General features: G+C 36.6%; 1 protein-coding gene across 18 annotated transcripts in view; it reads left to right on the forward strand.

Annotated features, from left to right (window-relative positions):
- DMD (dystrophin) overlaps positions 1 to 13,568 on the forward strand; it is a 2,111,713-nt gene that overhangs the window by 909,475 nt on the left and 1,188,670 nt on the right. For all 18 annotated transcript variants that reach the window (XM_053892047.1, XM_053892050.1, XM_053892044.1 and 15 more), the window contains 3 exons: positions 6,063 to 6,242; positions 6,545 to 6,673; positions 8,216 to 8,386. In XM_053892047.1, coding sequence (XP_053748022.1) covers positions 6,063 to 6,242; positions 6,545 to 6,673; positions 8,216 to 8,386 — 480 coding nt within the window. The remainder of the gene's footprint in view (positions 1 to 6,062; positions 6,243 to 6,544; positions 6,674 to 8,215; positions 8,387 to 13,568) is intronic.

Genomic DNA, 13,568 nt, shown 5'->3' on the forward strand with positions numbered 1-13,568 from the left:
GGTCGTAACGAGATCTACATTCAGTTCAGTCAACCATGCCCTGTACTTTTTTTTTTTTAGACAATCACCTTTCGTAGTTTAAAGAGATCTGGCCTCTGGTCCTAGATTATCTGGATAATTGCCTCAACTCATCACTCCTTTTAGCTATAAAAGCATGAGAACTATTACTTATTTCTAAAGTCTGTTACACTATCATTCCCATGAAAAATTACATATCTTTTTTTTTAAAGCGGGCATAGTAATTTATCTGTGAAGTGAAATAACACTAGCAGACCATTAACTTGGTACAATGAATGCATCAAGCAGCTGTTACTTAGAAAATAGAACATCTGTTAAATGCCATTGGAGTCACTATTCACTGTCATTATAGTTATAGCTATAATTTCTGTTCTGCACATTTTGCTTTCATGAAATTCTTCTTTAATAGACAATACATTATTAATAAAAAGTCAATACACATTGCCATAAAATCCACCATTTAATGTTTTATGTTCTTTCTGAATTTATCATTATATTATTCCGTCACATTAGCCTAATAATAAAATATGTCCTAAAGCTCTAGCCACGGCAGAGTAATGTAGGGACCTGAGAAGACAATTAGTAATGTATTTTATCACATTGAAGATATTAGATTGTATGATGCACCATTGATTTAATTACAGCTGCTGTGGCTCAAAAGAAACACCACCACCTTAAACATAAATACAACTTGTAAGTGTCATGTCAATTTTAGAAATCTTAATATGTGACAAAGTGCATTTTAGAATTGCAGTAATATAATTTTTAAATTTTATTCCCATAAATACATTTTGTACCGAAAGGTGAAAGAACTCTCTCCCATTCCTGATGAAATAGTCTAATACTTCTGTCGACTGACTAAAATGCAGAACCCACTTGGGGAGGGGAACCTTTTAAAATAGGTTTTGGGTGCTTCAGTTAACGCTTCATCCATATTAGAGGCAACTTACATAAGGGATTAACAAAGAGCTAAAATGAAGAATCTAGTACCATCTTAGTAGAAGGAGAAAGGTATATGGAAATGGTATTATGGCACATTTTTTACTAAATGTGGGGCTGAATGAAGATAGAATCTATGGGACAGGGGACCCTTAGAGATGAAGAAGTCTAGGGGTGGGGAGAAGGAATGATAGGAAATCAGAGAACGTAGCCAAAGACTGTAAGTCAATGGGAAATTCCAGGAAAACTTGTGGAAGCCAGCAGACCGTGTGAGATCAAGCCCAAGTGGGCTATGTTTCTCAGCCCCAGTCAGAAAATAGGTGTGCAGGTGTTTCTATGGGGCCAGATAATTAATTGTACAGTTTTTACCATTTTACCTTTATATAAAATTAACAGAAATGTTTCCTTCATGTGACGGTGTGATCGTCAGAGACCAAGGGGACAAGTTTTCCCATCCTGCTAACCCATCAGTGAAGTGAGTTGATAAGCTGCCCGCTGAATCCTGAAACCTCATGCCATTTTAAATTAGACTCGAGTGAGTTAACTTAGAGATAAGAGGAATGAATCAGAATGTATTGGCCATCCTTCACATGGACACATGGGTATCTTCATTAGGAGAAAGTATCCTATGCCACCCCTTTGGTATTATCAGTAAGTTGGAGTAGCATTTGAAAATTGCTATGGCTAGGAAGAAGTAGACAACAGATTTGTTTCTTTGAAATCATGGAAGTTAGTGTTTAATATTTTGACTATTTGGGAGCTATTAAATGTTACGAATTAAACATATGGACAATAAAAATGTGTTAGACTTTATGGCAGTTTATATTTAAACCAAGTTCTACTCCGAGCTGATATTTTTCCTGTGTCGTTAAAAACCCCAAGTGCCCAGTGTATATTTCGCATTAAGCTGCTCTTGAAACTCCCAAAATTGGGCTTAAGGCCATGTCATATAGGTCAAAATAAAACTGAATGTGCATAATTTTGCTATGTACTCAGCCTTAAAATCAACCTTAAAAACTTTCATGATTGAAAAAAAACCCTAAAAGTTGAGTTACAACTTAGTCACTCTAGTCACTGAATTTGAACTTGTTTATTCTGAAGGGTTTACCCTTCAGAACCCTCTCCATGTCTCACCCAACAAGGCAGCCAGAGAAGTGATGTGTGTTGAGGATTGGATGCCTTTTAAGAGAAGGAAGTATCGTGTTTGTTCAACTCTTTTCTCCCCAACTCACCAACCCCGTAAATAACTTCATCCCTTAGAGAGGCATGAGTAAGGGTATAGAGAGAATGGCTGAAACAGTAGCTGGAGTTCAATCTAGTAGTTCAGTTCTTAATAAAATAGCAAATATAGACATTCTTGTGATATGGGAAACTATTAGAAATGGGAGAATGGTTGGTTCCTTAATATCATAAAATGTATGTTTTTAGCTTCTTATAAGTACCCCATATTTTCCTTTCGGTGGCTTTTGATTCTGACCGTCATATTTTTTTCGTCATGTTGCTGTTTGTCCGTAGTCGGTCCAAACCATGCAGTCCTTTATGGTGAATTTGAGTTTCAAGTATCACCTCTCCTTTAAAGCCATTCAAGCTCATCCCAGCCATGACTACTACTTGTCAACAAATTATGTGCTTTCTAGTACAATATCAAATTATTTTATTGCATTTTAGCTTTACTCTACAGCTACACTGTGGGTAAAATTAAAGCAAGGTATGCAAAGACTAGCTCCTTTCTAATCTCTGGCAGTGATTGGCACAGTACAGAGTGGATATTAAACACCAAAACCAAATTTACTAATTGAAATTGAGATCTTCAGAGAGCAAGATGGGTATGTTTATTTGAAGTCTAAGATCATATTATGTTAAAATCATACTTTTAATTGTTTTAATTTAAATTCAAGTTAGTTAATATACAGTGTAGTAATGGTTTGGGGAGCAGAACCCAGTAATTCGTCACTCCCATGTAACAAACAGTGCTCATCCCAGCCAGGGCCCTCCTTAATGTCCATCACCCATTCAGCCCATCCCCCCACTCACCTCCGCTCCAGCAGCCCTCAGTTTGTGTTCTTTATTTAAGAGTCTCTTATGGTTTGCCTCCCTCTGTGTTGTTAGCTTATTTTTCCTTTCCTTCCTCTCCGTTCATCTGTTGTGTTTCTTAAATTCCACATATGAGTGAAATCATATATTTGTCTTTCTCTGACTTATTTTGCTTAGCATACTTTTAACTTAAAATAAATCTATTTTATACACTGAAGCTATTGTAAAAAAAAAAAAAACTATTGTAGGGAAAAGTTAAAAATCTATTAAATGAGCACAATATTTTTTCCTAATGAAAAATACCATTTATATAAATGACTTAATACCAATTCGTTCTTGAATACCACGTGTAACGGTTTAACGCTATGTTTTTTTTTTTTTTTTTATGGTAAGAGTGTGAATTTTCTCATCAGTCACTTTTGGACATAAGCAGTTATGAACCATTATGATGATCACTGCTTTCTTCAATCTCATGTTCGTGATGGAGATAACTTCAATTTCTTTGAATCCTATCTTATAATATTGAGGAAGCTAGAGTGACACTGGAAACTGTCTACATTTCCTGTTTTATTCTTTTCATTAGCTGAATGAAGTATCCCTGGACATTAAACATTCTGTCTTGAAAATTAGCTGTAGAATTTTGGCAGATGTTTAACCCATAATAGTTGGTTGTGATCCATGAACTATGGGCAACAATACTTCCTAAATGCAAAACTTCAGCCCTTCTGAGGTTTGGAAATTCACATTGCCTTTAATTGCATTGCCTGGCATAGAAGAGACAGATGTCTGTGTGCACAACAACTTTTTACATCAAAGCCAAAACATTGTGTCATCTTGAGGACAATTTAAGATATAATTAACAATCCAAATACAAAATAAGATTCAACTTTGTGAGGCGTTACCTTTGTGAATCAGTCAACTCTAGTGACAAGCCACTAGTCTGGAGCGAATGCAGGAAGTAGGCAGTGTTCATTTGCATATCTTTCCATATCTTTGACAAACACATCTAGAGTCTAAATTGTATAAGGAAAGGACTTTCTCTGTCATCTTATTCACAGTGCCTGGAACAATGACCACCAGGGAAGGTTGTAAAGGTTCTGTAATACACAAGGTTTCAGAGGAAAGGAATGAAAGGGCTGAAATGTAGCCCATGACCACTCCCACGTCAAACTCCAGAGGGGATATTTGTCCTGCACAGGAAGTATTTCTCATAATTTCCATAAAGATATTAAGTAGAATCACCTATGCCATTGCTACAACAGTTATGTTTTTAGTAGGAGCTCAGTAACATTTATGATTGATGCATGAAGGAATTCCTTCTGTGCTGCTAAGCTAACTCACGTAGTACAGATGACACCTGCATTACAGGGAAGCCTCTACGTGATAGCCCCTGAGTGCATTTGCCCATAATTACTTCCCATAAATTACTGCCCATAACAATTTCAGATATTTTTATATTGGAAAAGAAAAACACAAATACTCAAGAATATCTTAGAATAGGAGAAACCATGTCTTTTGTACACAAATTACTTTCTACAATCTTTTTGCCTCATTTATTTCCCCCTATTTATGTTATGTGAAAAGCAAAAACAAGACCTGTATACATAGCGGTTTTGAGTGCAGTGGGACCGGGTGGTGTGAAAGAAAGCCAGCCACAGCAACTATTCAGACTTTTCTATTATTAAGATAGAAAAGAGACATTGAGACCATCAAGGAGTTAGAAATGGGCTATAAGCTGGCCTCATAGAGACCCTCTCTCTTGATTACGTGGACCACCTCTCTTACTCTCTGTGTGTAGGTTTCATTTGCCTCTTCGCAGGTGGGCTCCTTCCTCTTTCTATTGCTGCTCCAAAGCGATTTTGTCCTACCATGACTTAGGTTTCCTGTGGTGAAGACGTCAGTTTCATTTCTAAATGACTTCTAAGCTGGTGTGTTATCACAGTCCCTGTATGTTTTAGTTAAACTTCTTGAGAATATCTGCTCTGCCTTACTCCCTAGTGAATATCCAATGACTGTATGTGGGCAGTTAGGGACCAGGGCAGAGGCAGGGAGGTGCAAGTTGGTCACCTGGTCAGCCATGATAGATCACAAGAAAAGGGCTGGAGGTGGAGCCGACAGTAAACATTTATACTAGGATCAGTTTTTCTAGCAACTTTCTACATGATTTCTCATATTAGATGTGCTTGTTTTCACGTTTTGTAAATTAAGACTTAGAAAGCAGCAGTGCTCTCTTCAGGGATTTTAATATTACCTCTTCATTTTCATAGACCTCTAATTGAAAGTCAGCATTTTTTTTCAGTTATGAATGCGAGCAACAGACCTCAGCAATCTCAGCAGTCTCTACGACTTGGCCACCAGTAGAGAGAGCAGATCATTTTATATCACATTCTAGTCATTGTATGTATTTCAAAATGCCAGTTATGGTCGTGCCTACTTTGAAATCATCCTAAAGATCTGATGCTCGATTACTCTAGTTACACACGTTAGTAAAGAAAATAGGCATTACTGTCTTACCAGGTGGGAAAAGACATTTTGTATATTGTATCCCAGTATAACTCATTTTCCTTAAAATCCGATGGATTTAAATTTGGTTTTAAAAATATTATTATGAGAAGGAGTCCTTAAGTTTAATGAACTGCCAAATAGGTTCGTGGCACCAAAATGCTGAAATTTCTGCTGTAGAAATGTAAGAGTGCAGTAATTACTGACTTTTCTAAAAGCAGTTGCTTCTTTGTAGATAAGGTTTCTAAGGCCTGTCTTCACTCAGTATACTTACAAAGTAAGTAAATATAAATATGCTTCAGTGGACAATGTGTATGTTTATCTGTTAAATATATATCATCATAAATAAATAGAAATTAATCGTGTTTATATATACCTATATGTTTATATATACCCATTAAGGAAACTCCAATATTTATGGTGTGATTTGCATCACCCATAAAGACACATGGAAGGTTTAAGTCCTTAAAAAATCTTACTATAGTGACCATACACACGGTCATTTCAAAAGCATTAAATCTTAAGTCTACAATATATTACTCCAAGCTCAAGTACTGTCCTTTTCACAGGCTACTCAGAAAGAGATTGAGAAACAGAAGGTTCACCTAAAGAGTGTCACAGAGCTTGGAGAGGCCTTGAAAACGGTTTTGGGCAAGAAGGAGGCCTTGGTGGAAGATAAACTGAGTCTTCTGAATAGTAACTGGATAGCTGTCACTTCCCGAGCAGAAGAGTGGTTAAACCTTTTGCTGGTAAGAGGCCAGAGGATTTTCAAGCCCTCTGCATTGTGAGGAGGAAATTACATGTGATTTGAATAATATTTGTGTCTGTAAATTCCTCAGCTCCACAAAAATGGTGGCTCTTAATTCAACATCTGCAACTCTGTTTTAATATCTTTCCATGTCTGTGCCGTATTTTGTATGGAGACCACATTTAAGTGTATTTTGAATGATACTGCTTTTTTGTGTCTTTTAATATTGTAGAAAGTAGGACAACTCTTTGAAGAATATTGTCTAATCAATAATATGTCATGGTATGTCTCTTTAACATTAAGGAATACCAGAAACACATGGAAAACTTTGACCAGAATGTGGATTACATCACAAACTGGATCATTCAGGCTGATGCACTTTTGGATGAATCTGAGAAAAAGAAACCTCAGCAAAAAGAAGACATACTTAAGGTAGCAAATAAAATATTATGAAAAGTAATTTTCTAATTGCACAATTATGTCGCTCATCAAGGACTTCTTAATAAGAGTGAAAAAAATCTTCCTTCCTTCCTTTCTGCCTTTGTACTTTCCTTCCCTCCCTACTTCCTTAATTCCAATGGGAGTTAATAACTTTGAAGACTTTTGTAATCTGGATATCTCCATATCCACCTCTCAGCTCATTACGCACAATTTAAACTCTGATGGCAAAGGGATGCCGGGATTTATTTTGGTGTCATGTTGCCAACTCCTGCCCATTTTACTCGTCGTAGTAAATATCTCACGTTCTTATATCTCACACAAGGATCCATTTTCCAGTATCATCCACAGCCCATTCTGAGGAAAGCCTGAAATCCAATCATCTGGGCATTTTGCGTATGCAATCCAAATCTTAGTAATTAGTAACAATATTGAGCTTATATAAAACTGGATGCTTTTTATTTTTCGCTATATGTAAAGTAAACATGGCTTTGTGTTCTCTCTTTGTGTAGTAGAACCAATTATTAGGACATCCTAAGTCATCTTTCTCAAAGGCAACTTAATTTTTACTTTTTAAAGATGGTGGCTATAAAAGGATATGAGAGGTATAATGTGTGAATTTCTCTTGTTGATGCTATATGATCTCTCTTCAATAACATCTTAAATAGGAAGACTTGAAATTTAACAAATTCCATTTGAATTAATGAGTCCTTATTCTGTTTTGCTGAAAAAAATTGTATTTAATTAGTGGATTATTACTTAAGGAGCACCCAAAAACTGTAGTTTCTGTGTGTACAATTCATTCATTTCTTTTTTATGAAGTGCCTATTTTCCAAAGATTACAATTCATTTTTAATGAAAAACTGTTGATATGTTTCAGCCTATCCCCAAAACAAAGTACTCTCCTTTGTGTACCTTACTTTGCTCTCTCTTGTCCTTTGATGTGTAGTTAGGGACTGCCATCTTAAGGTGGCATTTCCTTCAAGGCCTTTGGAATAATGGGAGCTGAGTTGTTTCACTTAGAGTCTCTCTGACCTCTCGAGTCAGGCAAAACCTTCGTCAGTCCCTCTGTCTTTGACACTGAATTCTTATCTGTTGGAAAGTCCGTTTTTTCCCCATGACACCTAGGAAGGAAAAGAAAATTGTTCCTCAGCTGCCTTTCTTCCCGAGCATACGTTAAGGTTACCCCACAGCGAGGAAACTGAGTCAAGTGAAGATAAAATAAGACTAAAGAAAAAATATTACAGTCGACACAGGCAACAAAGGGTAGCCAAGAAAACATCCCTCGCGCCTCCTGCGACTAAGTAAACACTTTACATAAACATAGATCACACTTGGACCAGGACTGTGGCCAATATTGCCGAGATCACACACATTTCCCACTCTACTCCTCTCTTTTATGGAAGTTGACTTCGTTCCTCCCTCTCAACTCCTCTGCATGTGCTCATTCTTTCCTTCTCTTTCTCGCTCTCTTGCTGTCTCTCACTTCCACTTAATTACTAACTTCAAGCCCTGTCTCTTGCTCACGGAATATAGCGTTTAAAGGCTGAAATGAATGACATGCGCCCAAAGGTGGATTCCACGCGAGACCAAGCAGCAAACCTGATGGCAAACCGCGGCGACCACTGCAGGAAAGTAGTAGAGCCCAAAATCTCAGAGCTCAACCATCGATTTGCAGCCATTTCTCACAGAATTAAGACTGGAAAGGTAGGAAGATCTGCTCCAAGGTGGAAACTAGTGATAAATGATCTCTTGCGAAGGTTGCGCAGTACTCTGAAGGGGGCGGGCGACCCCCACGGCAAGGTTTTCAAAACGAAAATGAAGGCCAAAATGTATTTAAGGAAATTTTACCCCTGAATCCCATGGGAGATCAATCTCTCCCCACTCCCCTCCACCAGTCTCTCTGTCTCCCTCTCTCTGTCATTTTTCTTTACATGCCACAGCTATTCTAGAACTGCATTCTGTACTGGTTTACATATGTACTTTCAGGGGTAACCTACAGCAAAGTAACAAATAGCATGCTGCAGGCCAACAACGACAAACAAAAGCACAAAAGACATCCATCTAAGGAAAGCACTGCTGACTTCTTATGCCAAATATAATATTGCTTGTGTGTAATATGGATCACATATCAAAAATGGGGCCTTGTACATCTCCTGCATGATCTAGGGTGTTTGTATTCTCTTTATTGGTTGTGCACATGTGTGTATGTATGTGTATTTAACTTGCTCTTGCTAATTGCCGATACGTACTGTGACAAAATCCATTAGGCTATAATAACATGCTCAAGCCATAAAAACAAATAATTGCAAAGCTTATATAACCTAATTTTGTAATTTTATATGTCTGTTTATATTGATTCTATTTAATGAAGAACCAGGGGATATGGAATTTTGCATGATAATCCTTTATATTTGTGTAACATTTAATGAAGACAAAAATCTTATCTAATAGGTTGCTTGCAACAATATATAAAAATAGAAATCCAGCTCTTTTGGGTGAGTGTCAAATTGCAAGGAACTACCCCAAATTTTCTAAGAGGTCATTTGGCACATTTTTCAATATACATGATATGCTTTAAAACACAAAAATGTATGTAAAATAAACATGTGTATTTACATATACAGATAATTGCTATAAATAATCTTAAATGAGAAAAACATTCTTGAAATACTTGTGAGACAATATGATGTAATATGTCAGGTAAGTGCTGATTCCTGGAACAATAGGAGAATATGTTTGAAAATCGTTTTGATAAATATGGACACCCATAATAGCATGATTTACAATTGCTGCATTTTCTAAGGCATTCCAATGTATCATTGTTACATGTACTAGTACATATTTAAAAGAGTTTCTAAAATATATGGTAACGTGGTATGAATTTCAAATACTTTATATGCATGAAACACAGTTACCCTCCAAAGCTCGCCTTACCAAGGCAAAAAAGTATTAGCTTACCTTAATTCATTGCTGCTTCTTTGCAATGTTTAAGTTAACTAGTTAGTGATACTCATTTATGTGCTATTTTATGGAAACTGTCCTCACCTGGAAAATATCTAAAAGGCTCCGAAATTCTATTTTCAGAGCATATAATTGTTTTTGGAAGAATTTATTCTGATACTTAAGACAATTGGTTTTACCTCTAGAGATTATCATCTGAATATGTAATATCTAAACAACCAAAGGCTCTTTCAGTCATCTTAAAAAATGGATGCTAATCCTTCGTTACTAGGTTTTATTTTCTTCCTGTTATACATATCACTAAGCTGCAGAATATTTAAGAGAAAACATGGCATTATCTTCTTGACCTTTTCAATAGCAGATTGAGACAAGTTATGTCACAAGATTGTTACTTGTAGATGCTGAAAAATGAGAATTCAACCTGCGTGATAGAAGCTGACAGACTTAGCATGGCCAAGAGAAGTTTGTGAATTTCCATTCTATATTCTGTACAACTTTGTCACTTACTTCCATAAAGAGAGCCACTTGATGCACTTCTTTTTTTTCTCCTTCCTGAAGAACAGCATAAAAGAGATTTTAAATCAGTATTTTCGATGATAGATTAATTAACAAGAGAATCACATTGTCACTTTTCAAAGTACTCCTTTTTCTCTACATTAATAAAGATGACTGGATGCAGGGCTTTGAAAGAGAATTATGCCCTATCATCATGCTGAAACCAAAACATGGAGGTAGAGCTTATCTAACATTTTGCTGATACATTCATTGCACTGTGCTAGTGAGTGTGGAAATATGCAAGGATACAAAAAATACTTGTTAAAAATAGGTTTACAAACACAAGCTTAAATAGTTTTTACAATCATATGTGCTTAACGCTCGTACATCCTTATGAAGATATTCAATTAGTGAGGTAATTCCAGCAGGCACGTAGTATGATATTAAGACCATTGGACGTAAAAGACTGAATTCCCAGCCTAACTTTGTCAGCATTAGGCAGAACATATGATTTCCCTGCAATTCCGTTTTAGTGTTTGTAAGATAAAGGAGTTAAACCAGATTAGTAATTATTAAAAAGAAAGCATCCCACCCTCCCAGCCCCCAAGGCTTATTATTTAGAACAGAATGTATAAACTAGATAACAGGAGAGTTCCTGGATGGGTGGATTTCTGTCCTTGTATCTTTCTCCTTCCTGTGATAAGATTTAAGTGGTGCAAGTTATGTCCATAGAACGTGGTGTAAAATTTCTGGGTCAGATTAGTTAACATGAGGGGTAATTAGTTAGATTAGCTCTGAAGAGTTCTAAAATTTGACAGTCCAGTGATCTTTTGTTGATGCAATAAGGAATTTAAAATAACGACCTGTATGTGTGTTTGCTTATGGAGTAGGGTAATTCTGGAAGTGCTGGAATTCTCTGGGGTGACCTTTGCTCTCAAAATTAAGCTCCTAGTACAGTAGGGCTTATGCAAGGTAAGATTGGGTTGGAGTATTGCCCTTCTTATGGTTGAGTTACACTTAGAAGAATAACTTGGGAGAAAATCTACAATGATAAAATTAATTAAAGTAGGTTGGAAATGTATATGGGTAGAAAAGTGACTCAGTAGAAGAACTAACTTCAGGATTCTTTTAAAGGTCACCTAGAAAGGGCAGTTGAATAGAGCTAAATTTTATCCTGAAAACTTGCTGACAATCCCTGGATTCATTGTTTGGTGAAGAATACGAAGTTTGTATCTCTTGCAGTGATTTTTCATGACAAGAAATTACGAAATCTGGAGATGAGTGAGCATTGAGGTCCTCAGTTTAGATTAGTTGAGAACTTAACTCATCAGATGCAGCTCTCCGCAGTGGTAACTTTTAGCCATTAATGAGAAACAGCATGGTGCAAGGAAGAAATTCTTACCTTCAAGCCACAAAACTTGTTGGGGATGTGATCATATATATGACCCTTTACCTCTCAGAGCCATGTTTTTATCTAGAAAAGTCATAAGCTGATATTTGTCTTATTTTAACCTCACAACTGTGGTAAATATCAAATGGCCTAGGATACGTAAAAGCATGCATTAAAAAAAAAAACACGTATAGATGCAAAATGAAAAAATAATTAATATCAATAATGATTTCCATCATATTATATGTTAGCTTTGAAGAGCCAAATTTTGAGAGCTGAGAGAGAAAGTGATGGGAAAAAGAAATGGAGAAATGGCTGCTTTTCTTTCGGGTCACTGCTGGAATGGGCTGAGATCAAGAAGACTTCTTTGCTATTTCCATTGTAAGGACCAGCCTTACATATTATCAAGTGGACCATTATAGGAAATGCTGGGAAATTCTGCTTGTCCCAAATAGGACCTTTAAAATACATTATACCTCTTCCCATTTCCTTGAGGTTTATCAGTAGTATCTGATTGCTTTGAAAAAGCTTAATCCTCATAATCTGTTTGAAATCACTTTGAGAAAATGGCTCTTTTATTGGGGATGGTCAGAATTATCAAAATAAATCAGTGGTAACTTCCTAACCATGAGTAAAGTTGATGGAATCAGTGGGGAAAGACAACATGTCACATCTCTTTTTGTTTTAGGGAATCTGAACATGGTGGCTTAGCACGGTGATGATGAGGAAGATATTATCAGGAAAAGAAGATGGCAGGAAACAGATGCATAGAGGGCAGAAATAAACTGAGTCCTTAGTCCTTTTCCTTACGGCGTCTCTGCCCCTCTCCATGTTGGGAGAAGCCAAGTTGGAGATGGGAGTCCCCATTTTGGGAGAGATGATAGTTGAGGTAGATCTTAAGGGATTAATGAAGTAACTGTTGGGAAAAGGGACCAATATGATTGATCTCTCACCAACCTTGTAGTATTTCAGATCACGATGTTTGGTTCTGTGGTCCCTGTATTGCTAGGTAAGATGTGATGGATTCAAGGAGCTTACCGTTTAATGACCGAACAAGTCATGTTTGTGGATATTGGTCCAAGAATGAGTGTATGCTAAGTGAATTTAGCCATCCTAGCGACATGGAGGAGGTAACAATTCAGGATAAACCGATGAAAAAGCCCAAGAGTGTATGGAGTGTTCGGTGGAGAGTACATTCAGTTTACTTACAAAATGCAGAGCATGGAGCATGAAGCTTAGTTGTGGATGATAACACTGTAAAGGATGATTAGACACAGCGTGGAGAGATCATGACACACAGACTAATAGTTAATGCTTAATTCAAAAGGCAGTGAGGAGTTCTTAATGGGTTCTTTTTACGTGCCCTGTTGAAAGATTAGTGCAACAGTGGTTGTGAAGAGAATGCATCTGAATAAATTACAGGAAGTAGGGAATCACAATAGTCTAGGTGAGAAACAGTGAGTATCTCAAATAAAGGGGTATCTGTGGGAAGGCAAAGGAAGTGACAATCTAGAGCAGTGACTTTCAAACCTTTGTGTACTTGGAGGAATTGTTAAAACACAGATTTCTGTCTATCCCCCCTGCCCACCTCCCATGGAGATTATGATTCAGTGTTCCCTAATATTTGCATGTCTAAGAAGTTTTTAGGTGACATTGATGCTAATGATTTGGGGACTCAGTTTGAGAACCACTCGTGTAAAGACACTGAGAACTAACCTAGACATAAATTATTACGTGAGCACCAAAAAGATGGCAAGTTGAAAAGTGACTCAGGATTCAAGACTCACTGAGTATAAAAGTCTGCATATGAGTTTCAAGAAAAAAATATGCATCAAAATACTTAGTTTCAAAGTAATATTGTCTAAATAGATTTTGTCTAACTGTGGCCTATTAGTATAGGCAATTACTTTGTTACAAAATATTATGAAACTTACACATATAATTTGCCTATGTAAATTGTCTTCATTCCTATGGAGCTGAAATTTTGAATTATTGGCCCTGTAATTGGTACTAACCAAAAGAAAAGTGAACTTATTTACT

Source organism: Panthera pardus, unplaced genomic scaffold (assembly GCF_024362965.1).
Source record: "Panthera pardus isolate Hobbes unplaced genomic scaffold, ASM2436296v1 HiC_scaffold_27, whole genome shotgun sequence".
NCBI classification, from domain to species: Eukaryota; Metazoa; Chordata; class Mammalia; order Carnivora; family Felidae; genus Panthera; species Panthera pardus.